The sequence below is a fragment of the Equus asinus genome, chromosome X, assembly GCF_041296235.1.
Source record: "Equus asinus isolate D_3611 breed Donkey chromosome X, EquAss-T2T_v2, whole genome shotgun sequence".
Classification (NCBI taxonomy): Eukaryota; Metazoa; Chordata; class Mammalia; order Perissodactyla; family Equidae; genus Equus; species Equus asinus.
Window position 1 is genome coordinate 70,446,670 of NC_091820.1, and position 20,108 is coordinate 70,466,777.

Genomic DNA, 20,108 nt, shown 5'->3' on the forward strand with positions numbered 1-20,108 from the left:
TCTTTGTGCTATCATCACAGAATATTGAATGAATCAACCCCAAAGATCTATTTAAAAGGAATTTTCATTCTTGTTCCTTTAGGCACTTGTATTTTAAATCAACGCACACTCACACACAGACACACACCCCAAACTGAATAAAATAAAAGGGCATAAATTAATATATGGAATGGTCATGGGTAATTTAAACCATAATGGATGTGTAAACAATAATATGTTCCAAGGTAATATTCTGTTGTAAAATATGGTGTTTGACATCTGTGTTAGTACTACTAGTAGCCTAGTATAGACAAAGAAGCCATTATGAGTGTATAAACTATATACATTAAATAAACTATTTTATTCTGACTCTTCCAGTTGGATCCAGGAATGGTAAAATATTACCCTTGCCCTGTCTGCCAGATTGGAGAATCATCCAAGCTACTAATTTAATTTGAGTTTCAGTCACTGATTCCATGCTATAAAATATAGGTACACAAAAGAAGCCTGTCGGCAAAATGGCAGGGTGAGCTGACCCGGGATTCTCTCCCCTCCAAAATACAACAAAAGATTGGAAGAACTGAATTTCAGAGAACAAAAATAATGCCAGCTCATTAGAGACCTACAATACCAAGAAGGTGGAGATCATAAACTTTGCTTACACCTTCGGAGGCGCTGGAACGGTAGGAGAGAACATCGCTCCCTCACCTAGAGTCTGCCATCGCTGCGGTGTGGGTCGGGAAGGAGCGGGGGAGGGGCCACGCGACCGGGGGATCATCCAGGACTCCTGCCGCTGATTCAGTGGAGACCCGCTGATGGGGGGAAAGCTTCCGTCTGCGGGGACCCCATAAATCAAGAGCCTTGGGAGACCAGAGAACAGAACTGATCTGAACACAGACAGGCGCCTGTGAGTAACAGCCCCTCCCCCCCAGCGAAGCCAGTGGGCGCAGCCATCTTGCCCCAAGGTGGAGAGCTCATAACACGCCGCTCTCGACCCCCATTTAGTGGCGACAGGCTGTAACTGCAACTGAATTCTACCACCATGAGAAAAGACCGCTCCTCTACCATCCAGCAATTTATAAAAGCCCCAGACCAGAAGGAAAACAATAAAAACACAGAATTAAGTCCTGAGGACTTGGAATTAGGTAAACTAAGTGATAATGAATCCAGAGCAGCTATAATCAAAAAACTCACTGAGGTAGAGACAAAGATAGAGAAACAAGCCGAGTTCTGGAGTTACTTCACAAAAGAGATTGAAATCATAAAGAAGAATCAAACAGAATTACTTGAGATGAAAAACACAATGGACCAGATAAAACAGAATACGGATTCCCTGAATGCCTGTGTAGACACCATAGAGGAGCAAATCAGCATAATCGAGGACAGACAGGCTGAATGGCGCCAGACAGAGGAAGAAAGAGAACTAAGAATTAAAAAAAAATGAGGAAAATCTCCGAGAGATAATGGATTCAATGAGGAGTAAGAACATAAGGATCATAGGAATTCCCGAGAATATGGAAAAGGAAAATGGAGCAGAAAGTGTGCTTAACGACATTATTGAAGAGAACTTCCCAAATCTAGGGATCAACAGAGAAATGTGTGTAGAGGAGGGTTTTAGATCTCCTAGATTTGTCAATGTAAAAAGAGCTACCCCAAGGCACATAGTAGTAAAGTTGGCAAATAGGAATGATAAGGAGAGAATACTCAGGGAAGTAAGGGAAAAAAAGATCATAACCTATAAAGGAGCCCCTATCAGACTGTCAGTGGATTTCTCTACAGAAACCCTACAAGCTAGAAGAGAATGGAGTGATATATTCAAAGCTTTAAAGGATAAAATCCTTCAGCCAAGAATACTCTATCCAGCAAGAATTTCCTTCAGATATGAGGGAGAAATTAAATCTTTTCCAAACAAACAAAAGTTAAGTGAATTTGTAACTAAAAGCCCTCCATTACAAGAAATCTTCAAGGCTCTCATACTTGAAAAAGGAAAAAAGGGAGAAAGGGGACTCAATCCACAGACTAGGGAGACCAATGGATAGAACCAGAACAGGATAGCAAATATTCAATTATAGCATTAGGGTAAAGGTAAGGAAACTACCAAAACAAGGACAATCTTAGCACTCTTACTACAAATGAATAAGACGAGTTGGAATAAAAAATGAAAATAATTATTTAGGAGGGGAAGAGCAAAGGGTCTAAATCAGTATTGGTCAAGTAGGTAAGAGACCACCAGAGAATAGACTATATTATACACAAGATTCTAAATACAAACTTCAAGGTAGACACTAAAATAAAGTACAGAACAGAGTCACAAATCATAAATAAGGAAAAATCTAAGAAACCCAGCATAAGAAATTGCAGTATTAAATGGGTAGGATAAAGCACACAGGAAAAGAAACACAGGAAAACAAGATAATGAGCGACAGATTAACAGCATTAAGTCCACATGCATCAATAATCATCTCAATGTGAATGGACTGAACTCTCCAATAAAAAGGCACAGAGTGGCAAAATGGATTAAAGAACACGATCCAACAATTTGTTGCCTCCAGGAAACACACCTCAGCCCCAAGGACAAACACAGACTCAGGGTGAAGGGGTGGAGGACAATACTTCAAGCAAATAGCAAGGAAAAAAAGGCAGGTGTTGCAATTCTCATATCAGACCAAGTGGATTTCAAAATAAGACAGGTAAAGAGAGACACAGAGGGACAATATATAATGATCAAAGGGACACTTCATCAAGAAGAAATAAGGCTTATAAATATCTATGCACCCAACACAGGAGCACCAAGATTCATAAAGCAACTATTAACAGACCTAAAGGAAGATGTTAAAAACAACACAATAATAGTAGGGGACCTCAACACCCCACTCACATCAATGGACAGATCATCCAGACAGAAAATCAACAAGTAGAGAGTGGAGCTAAATGAAAAATTAAAACAATTGGACTTAATAGACATATATAGATCACTCCACCCTGAAAGAGCTGAATACACATTCGTCTCAAGTGCAAATGGAACATTCTCTAGGATAGACCATATGTTGGGAAACAAGGCAAGCCTCTACAAGTTTAAAAAAATTGAAATAATAACAAGCATCTTCTCAGATCATAGTGCTATAAGGATAGAAATTAATTACAAGAAAAAAGCTGAGAAAGGCACAAAGATGTGGAGACTAAACAACACACTAATGAACAAGCAATGGATCATTGAAGAATTTAAATAAGAAATCAAAAAATACCTGGAAACAAATGAAAATGATAGCATGCCATACCAACTCATATGGGATACAGCAAAAGCTGTATTAAGAGGAAAATTCATCGCAATACAGGCACATCTTAACAAACAAGAAAAATCCCAAATAAGCAACCTTAAAGCACACCTAACTGAACTATAGAAAAAGGAACAAATGAAGCCCAAAGTCAGCAGAAGGAGAGAAATAATAAAAATCAGAGCAGAAATAAATACTATTGAAACAAAAAAGGCAGTAGAAAGGATTATTGAGACAAAGAGCTGGTTTTTTGAGAAGATAACTAAAATTGGCAAACCACTAGCCAGACTTACAAAGAAAAAAAGGGAGAAAGCTCAAATAAACAAAATCAGAAATGAGCGAGGAGAAATAACAACAGACTCTGCAGAAATACAACAGATTAAAAGAGAATACTACAAAAAACTATATGCCAACAGAATGGATAACCTAGAGGAAATGGATAAATTCTTGGACTCCTACAATCTCCCAAAGCTCACTCAAAAAGAAGCAGACAATTTGAACAGCCCAATCACAAGGAAAGAGATTGAAACAGCAATCAAAAACATCCCAAAGAATAAAACCCCAGGACCAGATGGCTTTCCTGGGGAATTCTACCAAACTTTCAGAGAGGATTTCATACCTATCCTTTTCAAGCTATTCCAAAAAATTAGGGAAGAAGGAACACTTCCTAACACATTCTATGAGGCCAACATCATGCTGATACCAAAACCTGACAAGGACACCACGAAAAAAGAGAACTACAGGCCAATATCACTGATGAACATAGATGCAAAAATTCTAAACAAAATTTTGGCAACCAAAATTCAGCAATTCATCAAAAGAATCGTACATCAGGATCAGGTGGGATTCATACCAGGGACACAGGGATGGTTCAACATCCGCAAATCAATCAACGTGATACACCACATCAACAAACTGAGGAATAAAAACCACATGATCATCTCAATAGATGCAGAGAAGGCATTTGACAAGATCCAACAGCCATTTATGATAACAACTCTGAACAAAATGGGCATAGAAGGAAACTATCTCAACATAATAAAGGCCATATACGACAAACCCATAGCCAACATCATACTCAATGGGCTAAAACTGAACCCCATCCCCCTGAAAACAGGAGCGAGACAAGGATGCCCTCTATCACCACACTTATTTAACATAGTACTGGAGGTCCTGGCCAGAGCAATCAGGCAAGAAAAAGGAATAAAAGGAATCCAAATAGGGAGGGAAGAAGTGAAACTCTCGCGGTTTGCAGACGACATGATCTTATATATAGAAAACCCCAAAGAATCCATTGGAAAACTGTTAGAAGTAATCAACAACTACAGCAAAGTTGCAGGGTATAAAATAAATTTGCATAGATCAGTAGCATTTCTATACTCCAGTAATGAACCAACAGAAAAGGAACTCAAGAATACAATACCATTCACAATCGCAACAAAAAGAATAAAATACCTTGGGGTAAATTTAACTAAGGAAGTGAAAGACCTATATAATGAAAATTACAAGGCCTTTCTGAGAGAATTGGATGACGACATAAGGAGATGGAAAGACATTCCATGTACATGGATTGGAAGAATAAACATAGTTAAAGTGTCCGTTCTACCTAAAGCAATCTACAGATTCAACGCCATCCCAATCAGAATCCCAATGACATTCTTTACAGAATTAGAACAAAGAATCCTAAAATTCATATGGGGCAACAAAAGACCCCGAATTTCTAAAGCAATCCTGAGAAAAAAGAACAAAACGGGAGGCATCACAATCCCTGACTTCAAAACATACTACAAAGCTACAGTAATCAAAACAGCATGGTACTGGTACAAAAACAGGTGCACAGATCAATGGAACAGAATTGAAAGCCCAGAAATAAAACCACACATCTATGGACAGCTTATCTTTGACAAAGGAGCTGAGGTCATACAATGGAGAAAAGAAAGTCTTTTCAACAAATGGTGCTGGGAAAACTGGAAAGCCACATGTAAAAGAATGAAAATTGACCATTCTTTTTTACCATTCACCAAAATAAACTCAAAATGGATTAAAGACCTAAAGGTGAGACCTGAAACCATAAGGCTTCTAGAAGAAAACGTAGGCAGTACACTCTTTGACATCAGTATTAAAAGGATCTTTTTGGACACCATGCCTTCTCAGAGAAGGGAAACAATAGAAAGAATAAACAAATGGGACTTCATCAGACTAAAGAGCTTCTTCAAGGCAAGTGAAAGCAGGATTGAAACAAAAAAACAACCCACTAACTGGGGAAAAATATTTGCAAGTCATATATCTGACAAAGGCTTAATATCCATAATATATAAAGAACTCTCACAACTCAATAACAAAACATCAGACAACCCAATCAAAAAATGGGCGGGAGACATGAACAGACATTTCTCCAAAGAAGATATACTGATGGCCAATAGGCACATGAAAAGATGCTCATCATCGCTGACCATCAGGGAAATGCAAATCAAAACTACACTAAGATATCACCTTACACCCGCTAGAATGACAAAAATATCTAAAACTAATAGCAACAAATGTTGGAGAGGTTGCGGAGAAAAAGGAACCCTCATACACTGCTGGTGGGAATGCAAACTGGTGCAGCCACTATGGAAAACAGTATGGAGATTCCTCAAAAAATTAAAAATAGAACTACCATACGATCCAGACATCCCACTACTGGGTATTTATCCAGAGAGCTTGAAGTCAGCAATCCCAAAAGTCCTATGCACCCCAATGTTTATTGCAGCACTGTTTACAATAGCCAAGATGTGGAAGCAACCTAAGTGTCCAGCAACAGACGGATGGATAAAGAAGATGTGGTACATATATACAATGGAATACTACTCAGCTGCAAAACAGAACAAAATCATTCCATTTGCAATAACATGGATGGACCTTGAGAGAATTATGTTAAGTGAAATAAGCCAGCGAGAGAAAGATAATCTGTGTATGACTCCAGTCATATTAGGAATTTAAAATTATGGACTAAGAACAGTTTAGTGGATACCAGGGGAAAGGTGGGGTGGGGGGTGGGCACAAAGGGTGAAGTGGTGCACCTACAACATGACTGACAAACATTAATGTACAATTGAAATTTCACAAGATTGTAACCTATCAATAACTCAATAAAAGAAAAGAAAAAATAAATAAAATAAAATATAGGTACATAAATATAATGTGAATGATGCCAATTAAAAACTTTTATACAAGTGGTTTTTACCATTGTTCAATATCCCTTTAACAGGTACCACAACAATTGAAAAATATGATCTCAGGACCAACAGCTGGCTACATATTGGCACGATGAGTGGCCGTAGGCTTCAGTTTGGAGTTGCAGTTATTGATAATAAGCTCTATGTTGTGGGAGGAAGAGATGGTTTAAAAACTTTGAATACTGTGGAATGTTTTAATCCAGTTGGCAAAATCTGGACTACGATGCCTCCCATGTCAACACACAGGCACGGCTTAGGTAAGAGTTTAATGTTATAGAGGCATAACTTGGAGATATTGCAGGTTTGGTTCCAGACCACTGCAATAAAGTGAATATCACAATAAAGTGAGTCACACGAATTTTTTGGTTTTCCAGTACATATAAAAGTTATGTTTACGTTATACTGCAGTCTATTAAGTATGCAATAGCATTATGTCTAAAAAACAATGTACATGCCTTAATTAAAAATACTTTTTTGCTAAAGATGCTATAACCATCTTGTGAGTCTTCAGTGAGTCGTAATTGTTTTGCTGGTGGAGGGTCTTGCTTCCATGTTGATGGCTGCTGACTGAGCAGGGTGATGGGTGCTGAAGGTCGAGGTGGCTGTGGTAATTCCTTAAAATAAGATAAGAATGAAGTTTGCTGCATGGATTGACTCTTCCTCTCATGAATGATTTCTCTGTAGCATGTGATGATGTTTGATAGCATTTTACCCACAGTAGAACTTCTTTCAAAATTGGAGTTAGTCCTCTCAAACCCTGCTGCTGCTCTATCAACTAAGTTTACATAATATTCTAAATGTTTTGTTGTCATGTCAACAATATTCACAGCATCTTCACCATGAGTAGAATCTATCTCAAGAAATCACTTTCCTCATCCATAGGAAGCAATTCTTCTTCTATTAAATTTTTATCATGAGATTGCAGCAATTCAGTCATATCTTCAGGCTCCACTTCTAATTCTAGTTCTCTTGCTATTTCCACCACATCTGCAGTTACTTCCTCCATTGAAGATTTGAAGTCATCCATGAGGGTTTGAATCAACTTCTTCCAAACTCCTGTTCATGTTGGTATTTCGACTTGTTCCCATGAATCATGAATGTTCTTAATGGCATCTAGAAAGGTGAATCCTTTCCAGGTTTTCAATTTACTTTGTCCAGATCCATCAGAGGAATCGCTGCCTATGGCAGCTATAGCCTTACAAAATCTATTTCTTAAATAAAAGACTTGAAAGTTTAAATTGCTCCTTCACCCATGGACTGCAGAATAGATGTGTCAGCAGGCATGCAAACAACATTAATCTTGTACATCATCAGAGCTCTTGGACGACCAGGTGCATTGTCAATGAGCAGTAACATTTTGAAAGGAATCATTTTTTCTGAGCAGCAGATCTCAACAGTGGGCTTAAAATATACAGCAAATTATGTTGTAAACAGATGTGCCATCACCTAGACTTTGTTGTTCCATTTATAGAGCACAGGCTGTAGATTTAGCATAATTCTTAAGGACCCTAGGATTCTCAGAGTGGTAAATGAGCATTGGCATTGCTGGTTTGTCACCAGCTGCTTTAGCCCCTAACAAGAGTCAGCTTGTCCTTTGACCCTTTGAAGGAAAGCATTGACTTCTCCTTTCTAGCTATGAAAGTCCTAGATGGCATTTTCTTCTAATAAAAGGCTATTTCATCCGCCCTGAAAATCTGTTGTTTAGTGTAGATGCCTTCATTCATTATCTTAGCTAGATCTTATGGATAACTGGCTGCAGCTTCCACATCAGCACTTATTGCTTCAACTTGCACTTGTATGTTGTGCAGATGGCTTCTTTCCTTAAACCTCATGTGCCAACCTCTGCTACCTTCAAACTTTTCTTCTGCAGCTTCCTCACCACTCTCAGCCTTCACAGAATTGAAGAGAGTTAGTTAGGGCCTTGCTCTGGATTAGGCTTTGGCGTAAGGGAGTGCTGCGGCTGGTTTGATCTTCTGTTCAGACCACTAAAACTTTCTCCATATCAGCAATAAGGCTGTTTGCTTTCTTCTTATTCATGTGTTCACTGAAATAGCACTTTTAATTTCCTTTAAGAACTTTGCCTTTGAATTCACAACTTGACTCACTGTATGGTGCAGCAGGCCTAGCTTTCAGCCTGTCTTGGTTTTCAACCTGCCTTCCTCACTAAACTTATTCATTTCTAGCTTTTGATGTAAAGTGAGAGACATGTGACTCTTCCTATCACTTGAACACATAGAGGCCATTGTAGGATTCTTAATTGGCCTAGTTTCAATATTGTATCTCAGGGAATAAGGACGCCTGAGATGAAGCAGCCTTGTATTAAAAGAGGGAGGGAGACTGAGAAATGACCGATCTGTGGAGTAGTCTGAATGCACGCATATATCAAATAAGTTTGCTGTCTTATATGGACACTGTTTTGGCGCCCAAAACAATTATAATAGCAACATCACAGATCACCATGACAAATATAATAATGAAAAGTTTGAAATACTGCGAGAATTACCAAAACGTGACACATTGACATGAAGTGAGCAAATGCCGTTGGAAAAATGGCACTGATAGACTTGCTCAATGCAGGATTGCCACAAATGTTCAATTTATAAAAAAATGCAATATCTGCGATGTGTAATAAAGTGAAGCACAATAAAATGAGGTATGCCTGAATAGTTTCTAAAGAATGTAAACTTAGAAGAGCTTTATAAAAATTAAATTCAGCTACATATTATTGGGATTTAGCCAAACCCTTTAGTCAAAATGTCTTCAAAATGTTGAAAAGCTTAAGCAAATAGTAAAAGCCTGTGAAACGTTTTTCAGATGTCATACTTGTTAATCCTGCCTCCCTTCTCCCAGTATTTTAAACGCACCCCACTTTAGAAAGGATAAAATCTTTAAGAAGGAATATATTATTGAGCAACATAAAATTACAACAGGTAGTTTTTTTCTAAGCTCAAATTTAGCAAAAAGGGCACTTGATGATGGAGAGACATTGTCTTTCTTGTTAGATGAATCATGTTCTTTCCCATTAGAAGTAAATCTATATTTCAGCAAAAGCATCAGGATACAGGTCCAAGGCAGGGATATTTAGAAAAATCACTTTGATTGAGACCAGCTCTAAGTTATACTTAAGCCAGAGGTTCCCAAGAAGTTTAGGAAAGATGAAGTGGAGACTTCTGGAGCAGTGGGAAACTTTTATTCTCCTAAATATGTCAGGGTACATCTTTCTTCATGCTAGACTCCATACGTTTTCAATATCATAGAGTTTGTTGGGGAAAAAAAAGAACAATCGCCTTGTTTTTTAAGAACTTTTACACCAAAAAGTGCTCAATGCTAAAAAGTGGCAGATCTAGCACTGATGTTGTTTGCCCCAAATTATCTGATGAATTGTCTATGTCAAATGATAGACTATATGATTATCCAGTTGGGTTGTGTCAGTGTGATTCCTAGATGTACCTTGGAAACATATCTTACAGAGAAATCAGAGCAAGTTTTTAAAATCTAATTGATATTACTAACGAGGTAGGAGAGGTGATGAGGACAAAGCACTGAGACGGATTGAGATGGTGAAGAAGGTGATGGGGGAGGGAGCCAATTATGTGAATTCCCAGAACAGATGAGAAGCAGTTAGAAAGGGGCTATTCATAGTATCTAATAGAACAAACTTCCAACTAAACCTCAAAAAGCCCTATTTAGTTATCTCACGGGAATCTTTCTTGATCTCTATAATAAAAAGCAGGGATTAGAAAGACCTACCAGTAAACCCACAATTCTAAGATTTATCTAAGATTCAGTATCATCTCATCTATCCCTTACATTCAAAAAATGGCATTCAAATTATGACAGGAATAAAATCAGCTTCCTTTTTCTATTACATCCCTAGAAATGATGCGTTCCACTACCTCCTTTGACTTCATTATTATGATACCCTTCCATGATATGGTAACTATGCTGGAAAATTTCCTAGGGTTAAAGTACCATATTTAGTTTCATATCAAGATCAGCAAATTATTCATGTGTACACAAAATCATTTAAAAAACAAAAATAAATTTTTAAGGAGTCAGTAGCTTGCAAAACAACACAGTATCCATTATGTGTGACATACCCAAGTGAGCCCTCATGCTATTTTTATCCTTTAGGTGTAGCCACACTTGAAGGACCAATGTACGCTGTTGGTGGTCACGATGGATGGAGTTATCTAAATACTGTAGAAAGATGGGACCCTGAGGGACGTCAGTGGAATTACGTGGCCAGTATGTCATCTCTTAGAAGCACAGTTGGTGTTGTAGCATTAAACAACAAGTGAGTAACTCAACATGCATGCTCTTTCCTCCCAGGTCACGTGGGACAGCATTTCAGTGATATGATCCATCAATCTGTAAGCATTCCCAATGATCAGGAGATCCTAGTTATCAATAATAAAAGGACTTTGTTGAAAACCTTCCTTCATTATGATGAAAAATGCTTGTCTAAAAGGAACATTTAATTGAATATTCCATAGTCCCTTCCTACTCAAGTGTGGTCCTGGGACCAGGAGCATCAATATTACCTGAGATCTACTTACAAATGCTGAATCTTAGCCCCACCCTAGACCTTCTGAATCAGAACTTGCATTTTAACAGGATCCTCAAGTGACTTATGGGCCCATTAAATTTGAGAAGCACCTTTGTAGGCAAACCAGTTCCAATTTTACCCTCAAGAAGCTACCACTTTTTACATTATGACTAAATCTTATCAAAACTTTGGTCTATCTTTGTAAAAGGGCAGATCTTTTTTGTTCTTTACCATTCACTCTCCTGAGTGTTCAGGGTTCCCAACTCTAGAATTACATCTAGTCCCATCTTTCTGATCACTTGCCTATGACAGCAAACTAATATAGTGAAACCTGACAGTGTTAGAAGTTGCTAGCAGCTTGAATTGTTACTTCCTCCAGGTAATTGTGTGGTTTCTGACAAGAGACCTTTGGAGATAATGACCAACATATAGGAGGGACTTGAGTGATGAGAATTTCAGACACCAGGGTGGGTCAGTGGCAGGAGACAGCCTTATCTATCTGTACTGACTATGCTTAAAGCCAATATCTCATCATATAAATGAGTTCAGTAGAACTTTCGACACAGATGATTTTTAGCACCTTGTAGAAGTAGGGAATGTCAATAGTTAAGAGGAGACTCAGCCTTACAGTGTCTTAGAGCTTAAAATATTCCTAAATCAGATTATCTCTGGCCTGACCTGAATGATATCAGCTTAGTAACACTCTCCTAGCAATTACAGAACAAGCTGAAATCACCAAATTTGACTAATTTTTGTTTTGTTGATTTGCTGTTGTTCACAACTGAGCATGAAGGGCAGTTTTAGACATATGGTTTAGTAAACGTTTATCTTCTTTATTGAGGCAGCATTAAATTTAAATTAGAGCAAAAATACTACTCACCAAAGGAAATAGCATTTTAAAGTTTATGGGATTAATGTTATCGCTAATGTATCTTCCTAGGAAACAATCTGGTGTGTAGGTTCTATACTATTCCCTCACTTGTTTATTGTTAATGTCTTCTTAGTGACAAATGTTTTTATATTAAATAGTTTATAAAAACAGGGATTCTAATGCTAGGCAATTGAACCTACCTAAAGTTGTAGGATTGCTGGAGTTGGTCTTTGGAAACATCCTACTTTTTTTGTTTTTAATTTACAGCTTTATTGAGTTATAATTGACAAATACTGCCAACACTTTTGATATCTCCATTCTTTCTCAGTAGTTAATTTCCCATGGGATCTTTTAATCTAGTATGTCAAAGTAACTTTCACAAAAATGATTAAGTGGGGAGGTTTGAGGTAGGGTAGACCTTGACAGGTGCCGTCAGGTTAAACATCCATTCACAAACTCAGGCCATCCATTACAAAATGCTAAGAGAGTAGAATATATAGCTAAAAACTTGAAATGCTTTGTGCAAGATTCTTTCACTTTCACTCTATGCACAAATTGCAAACACTATATGGAAATTTATATATATATATGTATATATATATATATATATACACACACACACACACACAAACACACACACAAAAACATACATACATACACATTTGTCTTTTTTCCAGGCTATATGCTATTGGTGGACGTGATGGAAGTTCCTGCCTTAAATCAATGGAATGCTTTGACCCACACACTAACAAGTGGAGTCCATGTTCTCCAATGTCCAAAAGACGCGGAGGTGTGGGAGTTACAACATACAATGGATTCTTATATGTTGTCGGGGGTCATGAAGCCCCTGCCTCTAACCATTGCTCCAGGCTTTCTGATTGTGTGGAACGGTAAATGTTTCTATTTATTTATGTATGTACTTATTTGATTATTTATTTTTTCAGAAATGAGAAAGACTTTTGGGCTACCAGAAAGTAGTCTTCCAAACATGTGTTAATCCATTCAGAGGATTAATACTTCGTAAAATTGCACTTACTCCTAGGTTCATAATATTTTGAAGAAATCCTCCAGATGTGTTTTAGATCCATCTTAAAGAATATATTTAAAAAATGCTTTTATTGATAGGGACCTTATAAAATAAAGAGACAAAATAGATGTAAGATTAAAGAAATTTTGTGCAAAGCTATAATCACTCAATCCATTCACCAGCTCAAATCAAAATAACTTTACTGTTCTGAAAATAAAATCAATCTTCAAAACATGAAGACTTACCACGACAAAACATACAGAAAGAATTCCTAAACAGAGATGTTAATAATTTTCTGAACAGTGACTCTATGGCATTAAGTATTTAATTTCCCAAAGCTAACTTCTTTGAATGGGAGACATTAATTTGGATAAAGTGTGATATGTTTGTTAAAATAAGTCATTCATGACATTAAGTTATACTTGCACATTCCCTTTCTAGATAGAATCTATCTACCTATCTCTCTATATATGCAAACATAATAGTTAAATAATATTAACCTAATTAACCAAGTGACAAATTTAAAGTCAGTAAGGTTATCAGAATTCAGAAGACAGAGATGAATATGGGATGGTGTTCTCAATGGAAAATCATACAGTAGGTAGAATTTGAACTTTGTAAGCATAGAAAAGAATGGAGGGAATTTCAGGTCTAGGAAAAAGCATGACCAAAACCATGGAAGTAAACAAGAAAGCTTGATAGATAAGAGCAGAGACTTTAGGTTGAAATGTAATTTGAAGGGCAGTTCAAAACACAACTAACAGATTGTTTGATAGCCTGAAATGTCAGGGTGAAAGCTTTTGGATTTTACCTTGTAGGCAAAGGGATAATTAAATTTGGGGGAAAGTGGAATATCACAAAGAAAGCAGTTTGGAGGAAATGATCTAACAGTGATATATAGGATAGAATGTAGGAAGAGACTAAAAACAGGAGTAAGAACACTGTTATTTTTCTTCTGAGAAACATATAACTGAAATATAATGGATAACTTTAATACTTTCTTATAGGGAATAATTGAACTGTGGTAGTTTTTTGAAAAAAAGTTTAATCTTAAGAGATCAGCTCCTTGCTACAGTGTATATCTGGAATGCTTCTCCTGAGATCAGTTTTTAAGAGATGCAAACAAAATTTATTTTGACTTTATGCAAAACATAAATAAGGTCAATCATTGCATCAAAATATATTATATAGATTATAACCAATATAAATATATTATAGCCAAATATATGTGACACTGAGATTATCGGTACCAGTTCTCCCCAGTTAACAAAGTAATAGTTGATCACCTCTCTATTAAGCTAGATTATTTTTTAGTGTGGCAAATATACATCACATAAAATTTACCAGTTTAATCATGTTTTTTGAAGAGTGGTACCTGAGCTAACATTTGTTGCCAATCTTCTTCTCCCCAAAGACCCCCGGTACATAGTTGTATATTCTAGCTGTGGCTCCTTCTGGCTCTGCTATGTGGGATGCTTGGCTTGATGAGTGGTGCTAGGTCTGTGCCCAGCATCCTAACCAGTGAAACCCTGGGCCGCCAAAGTGGAGTGTGCCTTTGGGCCAGCTCCTAACCATTTTTAGTTATACAATTCATTGGCATTAAGTACGTTCCCATTGTTGTGAACACATCACCATCATGCACCTCCAGAATTTTATCTCCTCAAATTGAAACTTCATTCTCATTAAACAATAAATCCCCCTTCCTCCCTCACCTCAGCCACTGGCAACTGACATTTTACTGTTTCTATGAATTTGACAATGCTACATACCTCTTAAAAGTGGAATCATAAGTACTTATCCTTTTGTAACTGGCTTATTTTACTTAGCATAATTCTTCCTGTTTCATCCATCTTATACTATTTGTCAGATTTTTCTTTTTTAAAGCTGAACAACATTACATTATATGTATATACCACAGTTTGTTTATCCATTCATTCATCAATGGATAGTTGGGTTGCTTCGACCTTTGGATGTGAATAATGCTGCTATGAACATAGGTGTGCAAATGTTTGAAACTCTTTCAATGCTTTTGGATATATACACAGAAGTGGAATTGCTTTTATCATATGGTAATTCTATTTTTAAATTTTTGAAGAACTTTCATACTGTTCTTCAAAGTGGCTACACCATTTTATATTCCCATCAACAAAGCAAAAGGGTTCCAATATATGCACGTCATCAGCAACACTTATTTTCTGTTTTGTTTTGTTTTGAATGGATTTGAAGTGGTGTCTCTTTGTGGTTGTGATTTGAGTTTCCCTACTGGTTAGTAACATTAAGCATCTTAAGAGGTGCTATTGACCATTTGTATATCTTTTTAGAGAAATGTCTATTCAAGTCTTATGCCTATTTTTTAATCACATTGTCTTTTTGTTGTTGAGTTGTAGGAGTTCTTTATATGCTGTGTATATTAATCCCTTCTCACATATGATTTGAAAATTGTTTCTCCCATTCTGTGGGTTGCCTTTTCACTGTGTTAATAGTGCCTTTGATGTGCAGAAGTTTTTATTAATCAAATGCAATTTATTTTTTATTTTGTGGCATGTACTTTTAGGGTCATATCCAAAAAATCATTGCCAAACCTTGTCATGAAACATTTCCCCTATGCTTTCTGATACGAATTTTGTAGTTTTGGCTCTATGTTCAGGTCTTTGATCCATTTGAATTAATTTTCGCATTTGAAGTAAGGTAAAGAACAAACTTCATTACTTTTCATGTGCTTATCCAGTTTTCCCATCAGCATTTGTTGAAAGGACTGTATTTTCCCCATTGATTTGTCTTGGCTGCACTGTTGAAAATTATTTAACCATGTACCTGACAGTTTATTTCTGGGCCCTGTATTGCACTTCATGGGAGATATATATATATAAATATACATATATGTATATATGCACCACACTGTTTTTATTACTGTAGCTGTGTAGTAAGTTTTGTAATCAGGAAATGTGAGAAGTCAAACTTTGTTCAACTTTTTCAAAATTATTTTGGCTATTCTGGCTCCCTGAGATTCCATATGGATTTATAATGGACTGTTTTAATTTTTGCAAAAAATGTTATTGGGATTTTGATACAGATTGCAATAAATCTGTAGATAATTTGGGGTGGTAGTGACATCTTAACAATATTGTGTCTAATCCAGGAACATGAGGTAGCTTTCCATTTATTGGTCTCTTTAATTTCTTCCTTTCGAACGTGGATGCATTTTATTTCTTTCTCACCTAATTGCTCTGACTAGGAGGTTCAATACTATGTTGAATAGAACTGATGAAAATTGTCATTCTTATCTTGTTCCTGATCTTAGAAAAGAGCCTTCCATCTGTCACCACTGAGTATGATGTTAGCTCTGCGTTTTCCATATATGGCCTTTATTATGTTGAGGTAGTGTTCTTCTATTCCTAGATTGGTTACTGTTTTCATCATGAAAGAATGATAAATTTTGTCATGCAATTTTTTCTGCATCAGTTGAGACAATCGTGTTTTTTACCCTTTCATCCTGTCAATTTGGTGTGTTACATTGATTGGTTTTTGTAATGCATTCCAAGAATAAATCCCATTTTATTATGGTGTATAATCATTTTAATAATGACAGTGAATTAATTTTACTAATATTATGTAGAAAATAAGTGTTTGCATCAGTATTCGTTAGAGATATTCATTGGTAGTTTTGTTATAGTGTCTTTGGCTTTGGTATCAGTGTAACGCTGGCCTTATGGTATGAGTTCAGAAGTGTTATTTCCTCATTAATTTTTTGGAAGAATTTGAGAAGGATTGGTGTTAATTCTTCTCTAAATGTTAGGTAGAATTTACCAGTAAAGCCATCTGACCCTAGGCTTTTCTTTGTCAGTAGATTTTTGATCTCCTTACAATTATAAGTCTCTTCAGATTTTCCATTTCATCATGCTTCAGTCTTGATAGGTTGTGTTACTAGGAATTTGTCCATTTCATAAAGGTTATCCAAATTGTTGGCATACAATAGTTCACAGTAGTCTCTTATAATACTTTTTTTCAGTAAAATCAGTACTAATGCCCCTTCTTTCATTTCTGATTTTACTTATGTGAGTTTTCTCTTTTTCTTGTACTCAATCTAGCTAAAGGTTTGTGAATTTTCTTGGTTATTTTGCACAACCAACTCTTGATGTTCTTGATTTTCTCTATTGTTTTTGTATTCTATTATTTTTCTATGCTCTAATCTCTGTTATTTCCTTCCTTATGCTAGCTTTGGGTTTGGTTTCTCTTTTCTAGTTTTCTAAGGAGTAAAGTTAGGTTGTTGATTTTCAATTTTTCTCCCTTTTTAATGTAAGCATTTCCAGCTATAGATTTTCCTCACGGCACTGTTTTCTGTGCATACTATAAGACATGGTATGTCATGTTTTCATTTTCATTCGTCTCAAGATATTTTCTAATTTCCCTTATAATATACTCTTTGACCTATTAGTTGTTTAAGTGTGTGTTTGTTCATTTCCATATATTTGGAGATATTCCAATTTTCCTTCTGCTATTGATTTATAGGTTCATTCCATTGTGAAAACACCTTGCAGGTTTTTAATCTTTTTAAGTTTATGAACACTTGTTTTGTGCCATAACATATGGTCTATCCTGGATAATGTAGAGTGTTCAATTGAGAAAAAATGCATGCTCTTTTGTTGGCTAGAATTTTTCATATATATTTAAGTCCAGTTGGTCTATAATGTTCAAGTTTTCCATGTAGTTATTGAGCTACTATTTGGCTGTTCTATCTACTTTTGAAAGTGGGGAATTAAATTCTCCTATTATTACTGTAGAGCTATTTCACCCTCTAATTCTGTCAATGTTGTTTTCATGTATTTAGCAGCACTGGTGTTTGCTCCTTTTATGTTTATAATTGTATATATTTTTGTGAATTGACACTTTTATCATTATATAATCTGCTTCTTTTTCTTTCATAAAACTTTTGTCTTAAAGTTTATTTTGTATTATATTAATATAGTCACTCCTGCTCTCTTTGGGTTAATATTTGCATAGAATATCTTTTTTCATCCTTTCGCTTTCGACTTGTGGTGCCTTAGATCTAAAATGAGTGTTTTGTAGACAGCATATAGTTACATCCTGGGTTTGTTTTTTCTTAATCCATTCTGCCAAGGCATGCCTTTTGATTGGGGGCTTTAATCTATTTACAGTTAATTACTGAGGACTTAAATGTTGCCATTTGCTTCTTTATTTTCATATGTCTTATATCAATATTGTCCCTCATTTCCTCTCTTCTTGCCTTTGTTGTGTTTAGCTGGTTTTTCATAGGGACAGGTTTCATTCCATTCTCAATTCCTTTTTTGTGTATTCTATAATTCTTTTCTGTGTGGTTACCATGGGGATTACGTATAACATCCTAAAGGTTTGCCAATCTGTTTTAAATTGATACCAACTTAACTTCAATTGCATAAACATACTCTATTCTTTACAGCTCTGCACTCTCCCCTTTGTTATTGAAATCACAAATTGACTTTACATATTGTGTACCCATTAACATAGTTTTATAACTATTTTCTTGCTTTTGTCTTGTAAGACCTGTAGAAGAATAAAAAGTGGAGATGCAAGCCAAAGTTAAAATAACTAGTTGTTATATTTGTCTATGTATTTACCTTTATCAGAGAACTTCATATATATCTAGGACTTTTACTTCCTGTCTAATATCCTTTCATTACAACTTGAAGTACTCACTTTAGAATTTATTGTAGGACAGGTTTGCCAGTAATGAACTCCTTTGCCTGATGTTTACCTGGGAATGTCTTAAGTTTCCCCATCCTTATGATGGACAGTTTTTTTTTTCAAGTAATTTTATTGAGATCATAATGGTTTATAACATTGTGAAATTTTGGGTGTACATTGTTATTTATAAATTTATGAATATACTTCATCATGCTCACCCCCAATAGTCTGATTATTCTCCATCCCCCTAAATCTGTGCCCCTTCTTCCCTTTCACCCAGCCCCCAATCTCTTTCCCCTCTCGTACCACTAATCTCTTCTCTTTATGTGGTGGATAGGTTTGCCAGATAAAGAATTCTCAGTTCACAGGATTTTTCTTTTAGCACTTTAAATAAGTCATCCACTGCTTTCTATCTTCTGCTGAGAAGTTTTTTGCTCATAATCTTACTGAGGATCACTTGTGTGTCATGAATTGCTTTTCTCTTGCTGATTTCAACATTATCTCTTTCTCTCTGATGTTCAACAGTTTTACTATACGTCTCAATGTCAGTCTCTTTAGGTTTGTTCTACTTTAAGTTCACTAAGATTCTTGGATTCATAGATTCATGTTCTCCTCAAATTTGGGAATTTTTCAACCATTATTACTTCAAGTACTCTTTCTTTGACTTTCTTATTCTTCTTCTGGGGCTCCCAAAATGCAGATATTGATCCACATAATTTTGTCTCATAAGTCCCTACAACTCTGTTCACTTTTCTTCATTCTTTTTGCTCAGACTTGATAATTTCAAATGCCTTGTCTTCAAGTTCACTTATGCTTGCTTCTGCCTACCCGAGTCTCCTACTTAAGTCCTCTAGTGAATTTTTCAGTTCAGTGATTTTATATTTCAGCACCAGAATTTCTGTTCTTCTTTATAATTTATTTTCCTTTGTTGACATTCTCATTGTGTTCATTTATCATTTTCTTGATTTCTTTTAGATGTTTTCCTTGTAAGTATCTGAGCATATATCAGACAGTTAACTTAATGTCTTTATCTTGTATGTCAAATGCCTGTGTTTTTACATGGGTGGTTTCTGCAGATATATTTTGTTCTTTTGAATGAAACTCGTTTTCCTGCTTACTTGTTTCCTTTATGATCTTTTGTTGAATATTGGGCATTTGAAATAATAGATACCTCTCCCAAGCTGCAGACTTGCTCAACCCATAGGAAACCCATCACTAAATAGCAGGTCATGTTTTATACTTGGAACCAGCACAACATAAAGACTTGAGGTCTTCTTGGGCCTTTTCTGAGCTCATGGGCCTCCTGGGCCATTGTGTGTGTTTGTTTTGATCCAATATATACATGGCTGCTTTTAAATGTTTAATTTCCTTAAGAATCTCATCGCTGCTGCTTCTCAGGGCCTTAGCTGCTGTGTTGTAGTCTTCAATCAGTAATCTCTTGCCCCAGGTGTCTATGCATCTATTATGTCCTCACAGCTTTCATGAACCATGTGCACTTCTCCCCATG

The 20,108-nt window shown here is 36.1% G+C and overlaps 1 protein-coding gene across 1 annotated transcript in view; it reads left to right on the forward strand.

Moving 5' to 3' along the window:
- Positions 1 to 20,108, forward strand: part of KLHL4 (kelch like family member 4) — a 106,322-nt gene that overhangs the window by 77,791 nt on the left and 8,423 nt on the right. Inside the window, exons 7-9 of the mRNA XM_014865010.3 lie at positions 6,505 to 6,729; positions 10,607 to 10,769; positions 12,570 to 12,782. Coding sequence (XP_014720496.1) covers positions 6,505 to 6,729; positions 10,607 to 10,769; positions 12,570 to 12,782 — 601 coding nt within the window. The remainder of the gene's footprint in view (positions 1 to 6,504; positions 6,730 to 10,606; positions 10,770 to 12,569; positions 12,783 to 20,108) is intronic.